At 34.3% G+C, this 18,520-nt stretch overlaps 1 protein-coding gene and 1 pseudogene across 1 annotated transcript; both read right to left on the minus strand.

Moving 5' to 3' along the window:
• Window positions 1–1,097: 1,097 nt before the first annotated feature.
• On the minus strand, window positions 1,098–2,659 carry LOC146906963 (pentatricopeptide repeat-containing protein At4g21880, mitochondrial-like). The gene is made up of 6 exons (XM_085729004.1): window positions 2,561–2,659; window positions 2,290–2,409; window positions 1,821–1,925; window positions 1,530–1,657; window positions 1,373–1,451; window positions 1,098–1,259 (listed from the first exon to the last, which is right to left on the minus strand). The coding sequence occupies exons 1-6, from the start codon at window positions 2,594–2,596 to the stop codon at window positions 1,098–1,100; spliced, it is 630 nt and encodes a 209-aa protein (XP_085585130.1). The 5' UTR covers window positions 2,597–2,659.
• Window positions 2,660–16,941: 14,282 nt separating this feature from the next.
• On the minus strand, window positions 16,942–18,167 carry LOC146906964 (F-box/kelch-repeat protein At3g23880-like; annotated as a pseudogene).
• Window positions 18,168–18,520: the final 353 nt, after the last annotated feature.

Genomic DNA, 18,520 nt, shown 5'->3' on the forward strand with positions numbered 1-18,520 from the left:
ACACAAAAAAATAAAAAAAAAAACTCACTCTTTTGTTGTAAAAATAATTGCTTTAATAAACTTCATCCGAAGCAATCCATCTTACTTCAATAACTTGATTTTTAATAAGGTAGACACTGACGTATACTTCAGGTGTTTGAAAATATACTCAGGCCAAAAATAAGTTTTTCGAATATATAATGGAGTTTTGGCAACGTACACAACTGCCTCAATTACGAAGACTATATACAGTACAACATTATGCTAAAAAAGAAAATATACAGAGGGTGAAATATATATATATATATATATATAAAGTACGTGCATTACCTTGACCATGTGAAATTTTTGAGTTTATGACAAAATTGCTTAAAGTTTGTGAACTATTGATTTATGCAATGTATTATTATCCATTTTCGAATGCATTTTTTTACAACATAATTGTTACAAAAAACTATGGTGCATTGACCAAGCTATTATCATAAGAAAATATAAAAGAATAGGTAAAAACCAAATTTGTGGTAAAAACAATATAAATAACAAATTGTCGAACTCAAAATCATACTCAATAATAGCAAAATAAGGCAAATCCACCAACATAAAACATCTTAAAATAATTCCAACCAAAATAATCCCAGAAGGATAAAATAAGTCTAAAAAATAAAAGAAAAACGAGTTAAGCGGGTCGACCCTCCCCGCCTCGTGTCCGCCCCTTTTTTTTGTCAAGTTAAGCGGGTGAGCCAGCTATAGGAAGCAAGTTCAAAACTTCGACACAACCCGCTAAAAAATAGTGGGCTAAACGGGTCGGTTAGCGGGTTGAACCTGTTTTGCCAACCCTACGTATTGGATACCAATATGTCGTCAATTTTGACGTAATTGTGCTTCAAAGAGGAACAAAACTCAGAGTAAACTCTTGGAATTTTTTTGAGTATAATGTCAGCAGATTTGTGATCGCCTGAGGCCAAAAGTGCGTGATACATGCTACAACCATAAAGTAAAATCATAAGGAGAAGGAAAATATTATAAGAAAGGGAAAAAATAGTATAGAGGTTAGAAGCCCACCTCAAGTAGCTTAGACTATCATAACGATATCTAGCAAATACATATTCCCTCCAAACCTAATGAGCATTATTCGAATCTCTTGATTTGGCACAACCAGTTAAGAGACTATCAAGACACATTCTTGAAGGAACAAGGCCAAGCTCTTTTTTTATTAGACCCAGCAAGTCCAATCCAAATTGCAAGTATGTGGGCCCATATGGAGAAATTAGACAATACGCCTATACATACATGAGACCAATATGTCATGCTTCATACACGCATAAATATTAAACCAAAATTTAATTCTTATAATTGTGAATCATTATTCAAGTCATAAGGAAACAAAAACTACCTTATCAAAAAGCATATCTCTCTTGCATTTGTGACTTTTGAAATAATCCTCGAGTTGTTTAAACAGTTGAATGGTAGAACTCCAAAATATACAATGAACATAAACAAATGGCAGAATAAAATCATAATTTAATATTGGGAATAAAAAACCGTCATACCTTAAATTTTTGTGTTTAACTGAATACTGGATGGCCCAGAGGCAACCGTCAACCCAATCTTGACCACTCAACTCCTTAAGTAGGAGAAGCAACCTCTCCAACTCGCCATGTAAATTACATAACACATCCTAAGAATGTACAATGATTGATGAGTTTTAAGGTTGAAAATGGAAGGTATATAAATTAATAATAATCTAAAACCCTACCATGAGACTGACAATATGCCATGTCCTTTACAAGGTCACCCCAAAAGAGAAACTGTAGAAAGACAACATATTTACACAAACATACCTGTTTTTTAACATCAAATTCACCGCAAGCTGGATATGCATGAATCAGGGCTACAAAAACTTCTTTTGTCAAATGGATACCAGATTGTTCCATATCTTCATAATACTACAGGTAAATATTCTAATTAGCAATTCGATTATTGAAAAATCAAATATACAAGGTATGTGAAGAAATGGATAACGAATATAAAAAGAGAATAAGCACACCAAAGGTGGCCCAAGGAAAAAAAAACCCCAACAATAACATAAAAAGAACACCTGGAACACTACTAGGGGGAACTAAAAAACCAACACCTTCACAAAAACAACAACACAAGAAATTTCCCTCCCCCATGGTGCCCAAAACAATGGAAGAATGGACCAAGCCAACTCCACCATAGAGATAAGACACATGAAATCGGGAATCAAACCAAAAACCGCGCTCAAAGGCCCCCAAACTTGAATATATGAAATTATTAAACTCAACTTACTTTTTTAATCTCTTCTTTTGTTTCACAATTGCCAATCAAATAGCTGAAAGTGTATGAATCGAGCTTTACGTTGGCATCTCGCATTTGTTTGAGAACCCTTAACCCACCACTGATGTTTTTCTACAATATCGAAAAAAGTGAGAAAATGAAAGAACTATTTTAAATATGTTTCATACACTCATTTAAATATTTTTTTAATGAATGAAATCATTAAGAGAGAGAAGTTTTCATTGTTGAAAATCTGAGTGAGAGCAAAATCCAACAATGATACCTCGAAAAAATATCCTGCCATAATGACATTGTACATGGTTGTTTTGTATTTGAAATACTTTTTTTGCAATTAATTAACCATCTTGGACGCACATTCAAACTGCATAATGAAAGTAAATACATTATCTGGTTAGTAAAAAGTATTCCTTCAAAAGATACCATTGTAGAAAACAAGCATACATTAAGAAATAAAAAAAAAGGTAAAACTTACATCTTTCATCACTACACAGAAGTGTACCAAAAGCCTGCAAATTTTTTCATTTAACTCGAAATGGTGGGGATGGCGACTTATGATGGAATAGATTTCAAAAACCTTGATTTTCAATATAGAAAAAGGAATAGAAAATGAACAAACATAAATGTTCATTATGTAATTGTAAAAGTTTAAGGGTGAGCCTTGGAGCACCGGTAAAAAAGGAATCATAAATTTCATTATGTAATTGTAAAAGTTTAAGGGTGAGCCTTGGAGCACCGGTAAAGTTGTTGTCACGTGAGTGAAAGAAAGGTCACGAGTGTGACTAAAAGGTCACAAGTTGAAGTCCTCCAAATGGTGGAACCCCTTCTATCATAAACCATATTTGGATCCAACTCATTAACCTCTAAATATTTCCAAACAGGAGGAATGCTAGCTGCAGTTGCTTTTACACTCTCTCTCAAACACTCCCTCAATTATTGGTCCACATCATCAATTTTTTAAAACCAGCTACCTGCTAACTGGCTATGCTGGTTTACTCACACCATTTTTTTTATTCAACCTAAAATAAAATAAAAAACACACGCAGGAAAGAAAAAAAAAGATCTCATCTCAACAAGAAATAAAAAAAATCTCATCTTAAAAAAAAAATAGCAGGTAGCAGGCTCCGTGACTGTTCCTCTCAGGGGGAAAAAAATCTCCATGACTGTTGTGTATCAAATCTAACTTCTGAGGCCAAAACAATGTCAAACACAAACACAACAATCGCATCTCATCTGGGTTCTTTGTTGAAAAACGGGTTCCTTGTTTACTGGGTTCTTTGATATTTTGAATTTTTTTCTTTCTCTCCGTCTCATCTCATCTGCAAATTAAAACCCACATTTATCTGAAATTTGCTTTTAATTTTCAGCAAGTTTCAAAGTCCAGTTATGCATGTGTAAAAATGGGTTCTTTGTTTCCTGGATAATCTTTGTACTCTAATTATTTGATTTGACAATTCTGCATTGTTCTTCAAAGGTAAACCACTCTTTTGACAAATTGTATGTCGATTCCCACTATGGCTTCATTTCTTGCAATATTAGCAATAGAAAGAACAATTATAACATTGTTTTTTAATTGAGACTCAAAATGAGAATGCTATAATCGTATTTCACTTCTTTCTCTTCAATAATTAGGAAAGTTGTTGTTAGATGGGGAAGACGACCCTTCAATGGCCATGAAATCAACAGTAAAAATAAAATAAATAAAAATATACTATTGTGCAGGTTTAGAACCGGTAGCCAAAAATATTTTTTAAAACATGTATGACATGGCCCAATCAAAGAGAGGGTGGCTAAAGGAGAGTGTTGTAGCGCCTGATCATAGCATTGCTCTTCCAAACAGTTTATCTAATAGTTTTTCTAGGTCATCCTCTACCTCTTCTAATCTCACTCTCCTCCGTCTGATCAGGTCTTTTCTCAACATGTCCAAACCACCTTAGCCTATTTTCTACCATCTTTTCTACTATAGGTGCTACGCCAACTCCCTCTCTCTAATGGTGTCATTCCTAATCCTATCTCATCTAGTCTTGTACCACTCATCGAACGCAACATATTGTTTGAAGAAATGGATTATAATATAATTCAAAGAAGAAGAAGAAAAACATGGAAGTGTTAGGAGTCCCACATCGGGTAGCTAAAAGTGCTTGATGTGGTACTTAAGCCATGAGGCTCTCCCACCTATTGGACGAGTCTTTTGGGTTGGGCTCTCCTCATGGGCTTAAGTCCTAACAAGAAGTTGTTTTACGTAAGATATATAGTACCCAATAATGTTGATCAGTTTCCGAGCAAGTCTCTAATACAGATTGCATTACATGACTAGAGAGCGTAAAGCCTGATACACACATTGTATCAACAACATTAATAGCTACTTCCACCTGCATAAGCATAAGTGAAAAAGAAAAATGAAATGCAGTTTTGACAAATGATGGTAACAGAAAATAGAATGAAGAGAGAATTTGAGATGAAGGGAGCAAACGTCTTGTTATCGTTTTCCTTCTCATGGATGACTTTATGACAATTATATTTATTTGATAACCGTAGTATGAGAATGAATAAAGGAGAAAATAATACCCTGTCCTTGCCACAACAATACAAAATTAGCTTTTCATACATAGAGGACGCAGGCAAAATTTCCAACACACCATGCAAATTCTCGATCCTTCCTATGACATGCTCAACCTTCAAATTACCAACAAACCATATAAGAAGATTGCTAGCTAAGAAAAAAAAATTGTAACATACAACTATTGTAAGGAAAAAATTATGCCTCGGTCAAAATGGGCAATAAAATGTTTTAAATGCATACACTGCAAAACTTGTTGTATGATGGGATATGGTCAATTTGTTTTTGAATTTTGTAAAATTGATTGAAAATTGTAGATAAGCATAACTGCCTTGCATATCATCAAGGGTATTTTGTTTACGATAATTTCCTCACCTCAAAACTTGGAATGCTAAATGCATAACTAGCAATGAAGTTGGAAATATCATCCACATCATAATCTGCATTACATAAAGAATATGTCATTGATAATAATATCAATAAAAGGGCAACCCGGTGCACTAGAGCTCCCGCATATGCAGGGTCCGGGAAGGGGTCCCACCATTTGGTGTATTGTACGCAGCCTTACCCTGTTTTACACAAGAGGCTGTTTCCAGGACTTGAACCCGTGACCTTTCAGTCACATGACAACAACTTTACCAGTTGCGCCAAGGTTACCCCTCATTGATAATAATATCAATACAAGGAACAAACTTGGAATAACATAATAATGGTACCGCATGATCTCAAATAAAATAATAGCTTCTCTGCCACAGATTTCAACTGCAGTCTTTCTGATGATTCGAATATATTTGATATATCTCTGTCTATATTTTTCAACATATCCGAAATATGTGCCTTGCTGTCACTTTCACAAAGTTGTTGCGTATCCGCTCTAGAAATCCACAATTTTTTCCTCTCAATTGTTACTTCCTTTAGTCTTGTTGAAGCGTAGTCAAGAAGCTTAAGCTTCTCAACAGGAGGAGCTACAGAAAAGAAAAAAGAAAACAAACATTTGAATTGAGTTTAACAGTAAATTTCACAAACAGTTGGTGTTCAATATAGAAGAAAACTGAGATAGAAACTTGTGGAAGAAGCATCATGGAGTTTGCGGGATGAGAGAATCAGGTTCCATGAAGATGATGTTCTGCGAAAGTTTTCTAGTTTTTTTAGGCAAAAGGCGCGCATCTTTGAGCTGCACACTGACAAGTGAGGCAGGGTGAGTTATGCTGAATAGAAAATTTGTAGAAACGGGTGGAAACGCTAAAGAACTTTTTTTTTTTAATTTCAGAATTTTGGTTTCCCAATTTCTATATCCGCAATTTTGGACGTTTGATTTTTTTTTCTTCCAACTAGACCATCGACCCGTGCTAACGCACATGTCATATGGAAGGTAATATTTGACGGTAATAGGTAACAAAATAGTTTAGATGAATGTCATGATTATCATATAGTATTTCATAATATTAATTATTAAGAAGCATAAACGTTGGTACTGTACCATAACATAATATTTCAATGACATCGTCCTTGATACCGTAACGTAACATAATAGGTTAAGTATAGCGAGACGGGTTAACAATTATAAGTAAGAGATTAGGTTAAGTATAACGAGACGGGTTAACGGTTATTCCTTTCCAAAAAAAATAGCATATAATTAGGAACATAATTTTATTTTACTTTAGATAAACATTAAATGTAAAAGTGTGGAGGGAAAAATTTGGTTAAGTATAGCGAGACGGGTTAACACACTACAAGAAACATTGCATTTTGCTAGGGATTTTGGCAGGGGCATAAAACCCCTGGCAAATTTCCCAAGGCCTACGCCAAGGAAAACTCCTGGCAAATTGTCATTGGTAAAAGCCAGACCCACTTACCATAACATAGGGGTGTTCGCTCGGATATTGACATAATTCCCTGTCTTTAATTTACACGCGAAATTGAAATTCAAAAAGCATGCACCAATCAGCTTTTGGCAGCCATAACTGAGGGCTTTTCCCACAAGCAACCCTTCACATATGGTAAACTGCAGGGAATCTCTGCAATTTCCCAGTTGACTTGACATGAGCCTGAAAAGTTTCTGCAAAATCTGTCATGCTAGGGGTTAAAACCTTGGGATATTGCTCAAGGCCCTGGTTTTTTTCCCTACCATTCTGCAGCTACACACAGCTAGGAGTACAACTAAGAGTTGACTACATTTTTCCAGGGGCAGCCCCTCGGATGACCCCTGGCATTATTTCCCTCTATATAACTCCAACATAACCTTGTGCCTCAGACTTAGAAAAATTTATACAACTCTTCAATATTCTTCATACACTTCTACTCGCTTCTACACTCTACTCTTATTCAACATCAAGAAACTTTTCTAATTTGGTAAAAATCTATTCTTTTATTTTATTTGTGTTGAAATCTATATATAGTTGAATTTTCTGAGTTTTCAAGTAGTTTGAAATATTCTTTCAAAAAAAAAAAGTAGTTTGAAATATATATGATGTTTGTTTTTTTAGATATAGGTGATGACATAATTTTTGCATGATTTGTTATTATTTTGTTAACATATATTTCAATTTTTTTTTAATTAAACTGTTAAGGAAAAATTGTTCAAAAAACTGTTAAGGAAAATAAATTAGACAAAAACGTTTTTTTACTTTTTTTTATTCGAAATTTAAATAAATAAATGTAATAATGATATATATATATATATATATATATATATATATATATATATATATATATATATATGTTGATAATGTTGGATGTTAGTTACAAGATATTTGAAATTATTTATGGAATTACATGATGTGGGTATAGTTATAGTTATACTAGAATGACAAAAAATGTATGGGCCAACACTAATTAAGTTTATACTATATAGTATTTTTTATTTAATTTAGAATTGATATAAATTTTAAAAAAATATAGCATGTTTTTTAATTAATATAAAAAACTGTTTATTTAATTAAACTGTTTTTTAAAACTTTCTTTTTTAATTTATGGAAAATCGTTTTTTAAATTTGTGTGGTACAATATCTGTTATATTTTAAAATAAAAACTGTTTGTATAATCTGTTTTTAAAAAAATATTATTTTTATAATTTCAAAAGCTGGTTTTAATATAAAAATAATTCATAAAAAATAATTCTATTTATTAAAATGATTTTGAAACAAATAATTGTATTTCAAAAACAACTTTAAAAAAAATTCGATTTTTTAATTAATTTAATTACATTTTATTAATTAAAATTATTTTTTAAACATTTAATTAATTAATAAAAAATCCGGTTTAATAAATAAAATATTTTTTAAAAATATATACCATTTTTTTTTTTGAATAAAGGACAGAATTTTATTAATTCACAAGATCTTTAAAATATACATCCGAAATTTCTGATGGCACCTCCTCAATCCAAGCCAAATTCGGGCTTGAATGAGCTAAACGGGCCTGACTATGGGCTGTAGTATAAGCCTCTCTATGGATAAAATTACATTGCCAAGTGTCGAACCTATATTGGAGGAGTTGGATTTCTTTTATAATAAATCCTAAGTACGATCTATCTTCTTCATTTGTGTTTTGGATCCGTTTGAACAGCTTCTCGTTGTCTCCTTCACAGTATATTCTACGAAAGCCACATTCCATCGCAAACCTATTAGACACCAAAAGAGCAAAACCTTCTGCAGTAATGACATCCTTAAAACCTGGTGTTCGCCATGTAGCTGCTGCTAACACCAAACCATTGTTGTCTCGAATAATGGCTCCCAATCCCCACCAACCATCGATTTGGAGGTTAGCATTTGAGTTCACCTTGACCAGATTATCTGCTGGTTTTTTCCAAGTCGTCAAACGCGAGGGTTTTTAGGAAGGACCTTTGTGAGTTGTTGGCGTAGCTTCACCAGCTTGAGGTAGATTCGCTTCATGGAATTCACGGACACTAGTAGCAGCGCGATGAATAATGTCCTCTTCAGGTATTCTTTTATCCTCAAAAACCCTTTGATTTCTTGCAAACCAAATATGATAGGCTAGAGCTGCTATTTGAATGGTGATGTCTGGGTCATAGTGTTCAATAGCATAAAAGATCCAATCAGGAAAATTGGTAATAGGAGAGTTGCTAATGTTGATGTTTAGCTGACTCCCAAACCAGACTCGGGTAATGTAGGAACACGTCATGAAGGCATGGTTGATGTCTTCAATTTTAGCATTGCAGTGTGGGCAGAGGGGTGAACATTGAATACCTCTCTTTCCTAATTCACTCCTAAGGGGTAAGGAGTTATTGAGAACTCTCGAGAGGAAGTTTTTGTGTCTGGGAATGGTCTTTAAGGCCCAAAGCTTTTTCCAGTTAGTAGTATTTTGATAGCTGGTAGTAGGGGCCGGATTAGAGTAGGTTTTCCAAGAGGTAATGGCTTTGTATCCACTTTTGACCGTGTAGTTTCCATTTTTTTCATGCATTCACATAAGCACATCATTAGAATTCACATTAATAAGAGGTATTTGGTCAATGTGATCTCTGTCAACTGGGAGTAATACAGAGTCAATTTTATCTTTATTCCATTGTTCATTAGTGTTTAGGATGAGATCCTTAACTATGGTGATTATAGTGTTGGCATGCTTTGGGGTTAGGATTTTGTAACTAGGCATAGTTGGGATCCAATTATCTTCCCAGATGTTGACTTTGGCCCCAGACCCAATTCTCCAGCAGCTCCCTTTCTTAATAATCCAACTAGCTTGTTGGATACTTCTCCATGCAAAGCTGGGATTATTACCACTAGACGCCTGAATAATGTCTGAATTAGGATAGTACCTAGCTTTGTAGCATTGTGCTATTAAAGAATTGGTGTTGGTGTGGAGTCTCCAGACTTGTTTGGCTAACATAGCCAGATTGAATTCCCTTAGAGTTTTAAATCCCATTCCTCCTTCATGCTTGCATCTGAAAAGAGAGTCTTTTTTGGTCTAATGTACTTTCCTTTTAGATTATGTGCCTCCCCACCAGAAGGAGCAAACTTCACTCTCAATCTTATCACAAAGGGCTTTAGGTAGTAAAAAACAGCTCATAATATAAGTAGGTATAGCCTGGGCCACAGCTCTGATGAGAACTCCCCTGCCCTCAAAAGATAAGCTTTTTTCTTTCCAACCTCTAAGTTTTTTCCACACTTTGTCTATAATAAAACTGAAATCTTGAGCCTTGGATCTGCCAAATTAGGTTGGCATACCAAGATACTTTTTGATAGAATCACTTGTCTTTATAGGGAGAATAGCTTGAACCTGTTGTTTAATAGTAATGGATGTATTTGGGGTGAACACCATTTCTGATTTCTCCATGTTCACTCTTTGACCTGAGGCTGCTTGATAGGTGTTTAGGATGTTAAGGATTTCTTGGGCCTCTTCAGGATTGGCCCTACAAAACAAGATGCTATCATCAGCATAGAGAAGGTGAGAGATACTAGGGGCCTTAGAAGCTATATTAATGCCATGTATTTTTCCATCTTGTTGGCCTTTAGCAATTAATCCAGAAAGAATTTCAGCACAGAGGATGAAAAGGTAGGGGGATAAAGGGTCCCCTTGCCTAATTCCTCTTTTAGGATGGAAAGGGTCAGTAGGGTCCCCATTAATTAAAATAGAAAAGGTTACAGTTCTAATACAAGACATAATGACATTAGTGATATTGTTAGGGAAGCCCATGTACCTAAGAGTGTTCTCAATAAAATCCCATTCAAGGCTATCATAAGCCTTTGCAATGTCAAGTTTAATACCAACAAACCCATTTTTTTTTTCCTGGAATTTTTAATGTGGTGAAAAATTTCAAAAACTAACAGAGAGTTATCAGTTATTAACCTTCCAGGAAGAAAAGCACTTTGATAGTCTTTGATAATGTTGGGAAGGATAAGTTTGATTCTATTAGCTAAGGTTTTTGTGATTATTTTCAGAATAACATTGCATAGGCTGATGGGTCTGAATTCAGAAGGGTGATTAGGAGAATTGACTTTAGGTATGAGGCTGATGTATGTATGATTAATATCATTTACATTGCCATTATTGTTAAGGATGTTTAGAGTATACTCAGTGATATCATGACCAATAATCTCCCAATATTTTTGGTAAAAAAGGGTAGATAAGCCATCTGGTCTAGGGGCTGACTTAGCCTTTAAGGACTTGATGGCATCATACACCTCTTTTGCTGAAAAAAGAGTGTTTAAGAGATTATGATCTTGAATAGATAGTCTATCCTTAACAACATTAAAGATATCATGATTATATGTGTGACCAGAACTGTCAAATATTTTTTGAAAATGGTTAGTAAATATAGATTGAAAATGAAAACTATCCTGCCAGTTGTTTCCTTGATCATCTTGAATGTTGTGTATGGTGTTCTTTCTTTTTCTCATGCTGGCTTTTTGGTGGAAGTATTTGGTATTAATATCTCCACTTTGGAGTCAGTTAACCTTAGCTCTTTGAGCCCACCATAGCTCCTCCTGTTTGAGGAGGTCTTCTAGAGTTTCCTCAGATACCATTTGACAGGGGTTAAACCCCTCGCAAATCCCTTGTATAATTTGTTATGATTTGACCTTCCATCAGTCAGATCATTCAATCAACAGTCAGAGCAGACTGCACAACTGCAGAAAAAAGTGAGGGAATATGCCATTCCTCTCCGACCACCATGAGCTCTAACCAAGAAAGAAAAACATACCAAATTCGTGTTTTTTATCACATGGCCATTCCTCTTAACCGAATGGATTATCGGTTAGTGAAATATTCTGCCGTTTGTCTGCTATTTTTATTGGGGATGCTTCTATGGCCAACTTCTGGACTCTGAAAACTATCTTGGGGTGCTTAGGCCTAGCTTAATTCCTTAGAGTTAATTTTGCCAAGAGTAGTATAATGATGGTGAATGTCGACTCTTACTTCTTGAGTCTGGCTGAAGGCTTTGTCCATTGCAAGATTGGTTCTATATATGTGCAGTTTTATATTAGGTTATACTATACCATTTTGCTAAGTTTTTCATATTTTGGTTATAGATAAAGTAAAATATGTTGGACGTGGGACAAAAAAAAAGAAAAAAACAAGAAAGTATAGGATATTACTATTCCTTTCCTTTTAAAAAATATCAAGAAATTTTGATGTCTGGACTTGCACACTTTAAGTATAGAGAAGTCAGAAATCCAAAGTTTGAACTTCTGCCCCTGCGAGAGCTGTTAAAAAAGCGTCCATGCTGTGTTGCTGATGGCTGCACCGTCGATCTGTCTCTTTCGCTCCCTCTTGCTGCTGCTGTTCCTCTCTTTCCAAAATCAATTTTAAGGCTCTAGAGACCGCTCCTTTGTCTCCAGCCACCGTAAAAAGTTTGAAAGGGAAACATGCTCCCAAAAGTATGTTCCCAAAAATCCTGTTCCGAAACGCTGAAACGTTCAGAGCAAAAACCTTCGCTAAAACTGGTTTTTCTTATTATTTATGAGAAAATACAGAGATAAATTCTTGTTGCCTTTCGCTTCCTTTTCTTCAACATCAAGTTAAAATTCTTCAGCCTTTCATAGTTTTTTTTCACCTTATGTATCTCCTGTTTTGATTTTCATAGATTAATAAAAAAATCAAAACATAACAAGAAGAATAGAAGATGAAAAATAAAAAAGGGCTGCAAAACCAAGTTTAAGTGGTTAAAAAAATACACATAGAAAACACCAGAAATAAAGAAACAAACAAAATAAATAAGCTTTTATGATTCATTGAATCATTGGTACTCGTCAAACTTGTATAATATTAAGAGCCCATTCTCTTTTTCTTTTACACAAAAAAAAAAAAACTGAAAATCAGATAACATTGAAAGTGGGAAAAAAATAAACAAATGGTAAACAATTACTAGAGAAATTATAAGCAGGTAAGGTAAATAAGAATACATGATTTAGCGAAGGTTTTTGCTTTGAAAGTTTTGGTATTTCAGAACTCACAACCTCAGTATTGATCGCAGCAGCATTAATAGCATGACTTTTATGTGCTTGTTTCCTATTCGGAGCTTTCTACTGTGGCTGAAGACTAAGGAGGGGTCTCTAAAGCCTCAACTTCGACAATTGAAGAAAGCGGAACAGCAGCAGCGCCGCATTTAACAGCACAGCCGCGGTGCTTTTCCAGAGCAGGAGAGCTCGAAAGAGATAGATTGGTGGTGCGGCCATTAACAACATGGCAATGATGCTTTCAATTATCTCTTTCAAATCAAAGCCGATCAATAGTTATTTCTATATATATGATAAATAGCAGAAAATAAGAAGGGTTGTGAATGAAAAAGGTGAGATAATTTGAGTTGTTGAACCTTTAATACCTGCGGGTGTAAGAAGTATCCAATTTGAATCAAATAAATTTAGAAGTACGTTATTTGAACAACCATTTTGGGTCAACCAAATATATACAAGACAAAATAAGTATTGACAGATAATTCAAAGCAATAAAGATAGAGAAAGAGAATACAATGAGAGTATGAGAGAGACTTAAAGCTACTCAACAATATTTGCAGGCATTATAAAATTGGACACTTGGTGTCATTCTGTCTGCTTTGTTTGTCAATGTTTGGTTTTCAATTCTGGTTTGTCGATTTAACTTGTTTATTGTTGAATGTTTCCCTTTAGACTACATTACAGTACTCTAGTGCTTACCTGACGATACACTGACCCTGATCTCTTTTTCTTTCTACACCTCGACTCTTTCTTCATTTTCTTTTCAAATTCCATTCATATCTCACAAACATCATAAAGAAATGTCAACCTGTACCTTAAATATGATTGGCCAGAAAGGTGTGAGGAGTCTTGTAGCTTGTTCCAGAGAGGTACACTGATTATTTTAAAATAGTATTTTCTAGAGTAAAAATAGTCCCTTCATCTATCTCAGTTTTGTGAGTGAGCCCATTGAGACCCTTGAAGAAATTGACATAGAGTACAAGGATGCCGGGATAGAAGCTCTCCCATCAGCAGCAGCAATATCGACTACATTTTGCTTGGTGAAGAATATCAACTATCTTCTACTACCAGTACTTGCACGTTGTTGATTACGAAATTAAGCATCCTTAACTCTTAACATAACATGGCTCAAACTTTGTTTACGAAATTTTGTGGTTCTCAAACTGAAAGAGATAAGGATGCTTACATTTAAACTACGTTTGTTTTGATGAAGGTTTCGTTTCTTAATGGTTGTCCAATTCATGAGGTTTTAGAAGCAGAAAACATAACTATGATGAACTCGTCAATTTTCGCTGATCGTTATTTTATTATGTCATAATTTTACATGTCCTATCTTTTTTATTTTTCAATTTTGCAGATGTTCAGAAACATTGCTGTTTTTTGCAATTTGACTTGTGTGCTTATCATCTATTTTAACATTGCTGTCAAATATTTTGCCTGAATGCCTTTCTTTGCAGTTGCAAAAGTACACTATCGTTCGATATATTATGCCGAGTTCAACATTTTAACAGATGATGACAATTAGTTTTTTGTCTTCCATGGATCCTCAGATGAATAAAACTTGAATTACAACAAGAGTTACCTTCCCAAAGAGCTCAGCTACATGTAATGATACTTGTTGTTTGGCCAGATGCAATTTGTTCTGAAAAGATTTCATTTCCATGGTATGAATGTGTAAATTAAAGTTAAGTTTGGTTGTGGAAAATATACTTTTGTAGCATGTCTAATTGGTAATCGAAAAATTGTTTGAAATATGTTGTGACAGTTTTATAAGATAAGTCTCCTATAGCCATATCTAATATCTAAGGTTTTGGAAGAAACAAACATTTGTAGCCTCTACCATAAATTCAAGTTCTGTAATATCAAAATTGAAAATTCCTTTCTTTCATTCTCTTATAGGATGAAACCAAAGTATGACCCACCACTTTAAGTGGTACCCATTTCCAAAGGAATAAAGATTGGTAGACACCCTTGATGTGTACACCCCTTTGTACCACTCTGAAAAATTTCAGTTAACCAAGTATATGGTCTGTGTGACCACATTTTTTCAGTTGCGTGACCACTATTTAATATCTGAAAATTGTGGTCACGCAACTAAATGCACATGATGACCACTATTTTTGCACTTGGTTAACCAAATAAATTCTGAAAAACCAGTGATCAAGCAACTAAAACAATGTGGTCACACAGACCATATATTTGGTAAACTGAAATCTTCCAGAGTGGTACAAAGGGGTGTACATATTAAGGGTGTCTACCTATCATTAAAGTGTGTGACCCAACATGTTTTAAGCAAATAAAAAAGCGAGTGTTGTTGAGAGCATTTGAAATACGAAAAAAATATCAATTGCGCACTGCATGCCGAGCTTATGATATCCTTTACACTAAATTCTTAGTAGTCATACTAGTAAATGATAATTACTTCAGAAAGAAAATGATAATTAAATAATTATTAATTTTTTTTTCTATAAGTATTGCATCTACGTACTGTCATATACTTCCATGTTCAAATACTAGAGTTAAAGCTTTTTTTGAAAGCTCGGTATCCGACCTAAGAATTAGCTAATTCGAGGAGTCTTATTCCACTGTCCACTTACAAGGGTAAGAAGTAAAGTTTTAAATCATGATCAAATGTGCAGCCTCGTGTCTGATCATGGAAAACAAATGTGCTAATGCGGTCAAGGTTGTGACAGTGGTTGCGGTTTTGCTGATGCCTCTAAAACATGTATGTTGCCATAAAAAAGTGTTTTAGAAGAAGAGAGCAAAATTACAAGGAACCATATAATTATTGAAGACAAGTGCATTATCAAAGCAAATAATTTTCAAATCCAATGGGATAAAGAACATAACCATTTTGAAGGAACCAAAAATAAATAGAGAATGCAATTTTTACAGCATGACTTAAAATTTTACCAAACTCTCTTACTACAGCACTTACCAACTTTTTCCTGTCAAAAAGAATTGAAGACAATGAAAAGACTGAGAAAAAACATGTTCTTTCATCACATCATGGAACACTGAACTTAATGTTTTGGTTTCTCCATTTTCCCTTAGGTCTATCGAGATGAACATGAAGGAAATAAGAATAACCTCTGTCTCTCAAACTAGTAACTTACTAACATTTAGAAAACAATGAATTAGAAATAGTTTCTACAAGTTAACTCAATAAAAGAATTTTGGTTTTAAATATAGACAAAACGTTGAAACAGAATCAGAAGAAATTTGCGCAGTTTGCTCAGTTTTTCCTCTATATTATGTATTCTTATTTAATACAGAGTGAAGCTAATGGTAAATTTGCGCAGTTCTAATGCTATTATGGCTGGAGAGAGTAATATTGTACATGTAACTAAACCTACATCAGTCTTCTCTCTTAAAGGGTAACAAAGGCCGAAACAGAATCAGAAGAAAATAATCATAACAACAAACAAAAGTTTCAAATTTTGCAACGTTAAATGCTGAGTTGTGTAGATTATCAACAAATTAAACGATATGTTCACCAACAATGTCATTTTGGATGATGAGAAAAATATTCAAGAGTTGGGAAAATTAATATACAAACTGAAGATAACTTGTAATTATATTCATAGAAATTTCAGTGTCAATTCTACAATAAAAATGAAAGGTGTCTCACGCTATTGGCTTAATTAGCATGTATCATGTAAGAACTATGAACAGGAATAATCGTGGTTCATATAATTCACACAATAGAACAGAGCAACATTAAACCTAAACCACACGAGTAACTAATTTGTCAGAGTCCAAAATAAGGGATTAGGCACATATATGAAACAAGGATAACTCTTTTTTTTGTAGATTCCCTCCACCGGAGGTAATCTTACTGAGGGTACTTGTACTTCTCCAAGCCTATTTTCAAGATATCTGCAAACCAACCTACTGACATGTTTCTCGCTTTAACATTTAACTCTACTACTTTTTATGACTTCTTTTTCCAGGCATTTCAAACTTCATACTCCTCCCAAATAGAGTTTAGTATAAAATGTTCCAAATACCAACCAAGTTAAGGTCATTCAAGAGTCATTAAATTTCCTTTAGGGAGGATTATCTTCAAGTTATATATATATATATAGACAACCAGAAAGAAACTCATAAAGTTCAGCGATTATATAACACTTCAAATTAATTTAAACAATTAAATCATTGAAGAGAAACTTACTTTCAAGAAGTTGAAACTAAGCTTTCAACATAATCTTTGGTATAAAACCACCAAATTCTATTGTTGACAGGTGTATGGTTTACTCTTTTGTCTCTCCAATTATAGAAAGTGCATGTTGTTGGTCAAAATCATAGCCTACTTGATTACATGCCATTATCAGTGTGTCGTTACTCTCAGAAACACACAATGGTAACAAGAACAGTTGCTGCTCATATCCCTCCCAATCACTACTGCCATAATCAATTTGAAGATCCTGAAAACTAATATTTAGGAATTGAGTCCAAGACTCTTGAACTCCAAATTCTATCATCTTCCATAAAACAAAATGGGTCCCTTTGACATAATGAGAAAAACAAAGATAATCCATCAATACAGTAACAGATGGCTCAATAGGTGGTACTTCAACAAAACCGCTGGGTGGAAGCAACTGTCGATATGTCTCTGTGGCCAGATCAAGCGAGACGATCACAAATTGCTCGATTGTAATATCACTCCATTTATATTGGTCAGTCATATTTCGAATAGCCAACCAGTTAATAGTGCCTCTTACATAGACACCAATATTCTCATATGGACGACAATGACCAGATTTAATGTCAAAAGGAACAATGGGAAAACTTGGAATATCTCTCCAAACATTATCACTCAAACTGAAAACTTTCACCGATTTGGAAGAGAAGGCCACCACCTTATAAGTATAATTTGAGATATCATAGCCAAATGTGTACCTTAAATAGTTAGTTAAATACCCTAATTTTTTAGATAATGTCTTCGTTGCTGGGTTCCAGAAACGGAGCCAATAGTTTTGAGGCCTAGTGGGCAAAGAATCACTATGCAAACAGATCAATCCATTGCAGGAACCAACAATGAAGCAACATTCCAAATTACTAAATAGGTCGTCAAGATCGTTGGGAATGGTGATATTCCTTAACTGCGAACTCTCCAGCAAACAATTTATGGGAATAGGTACGACACTCATATTCAACTGGGCGTCAGACAGGTCTGAAACCATTGCCAGATGGGTGTTCCGTGGCGACCGGTGAAGGTGCAATTTGGCGAAGGAAGGATCATGAGAAATTAGGGTTTTCCATGATTTGCAAACACCTTTGAATTGCATAAGAGTTTTCACAGGAAGCCGCGATAGAATTTCTGCGACGAGTTCATCAAAAAGCACTGAGGTCGGAGCACCACCGTTTGAATGCCAAGACCTTGAGGGAGGGGAATCCATCATGAGAGAGGCAGCAACTATGTTATGAAGAACGCAGTGATGACTGATGTGGTTTTTGAAACCCTAACATATTGTGTATTTATACGGAACCCATCGTTTGAATTTCTTTGAAAAATGATTCGTGACCATCAAACCAACATATTTTTTTATTTTATTTTTATGAAATAGCCTAATGGCTAGAGAAGAATAAAAAACTCACTAACATATTCTTTGTTTATTTCATCTTATTTTAAAGGGTTAAATAATTTTTTAAAACCTACACTATTAATAACTTCTTATTTTATATTCAAAACACTATTCAATGATTGCACCGCACCCATTGTAGATTTTATGTGTTTTATCTGCAAAAACAA

This window comes from Medicago sativa, chromosome 7, assembly GCF_051527215.1.
Source record: "Medicago sativa cultivar Bolivia chromosome 7, Bolivia_mono, whole genome shotgun sequence".
Lineage (NCBI taxonomy): Eukaryota > Viridiplantae > Streptophyta > Magnoliopsida > Fabales > Fabaceae > Medicago > Medicago sativa.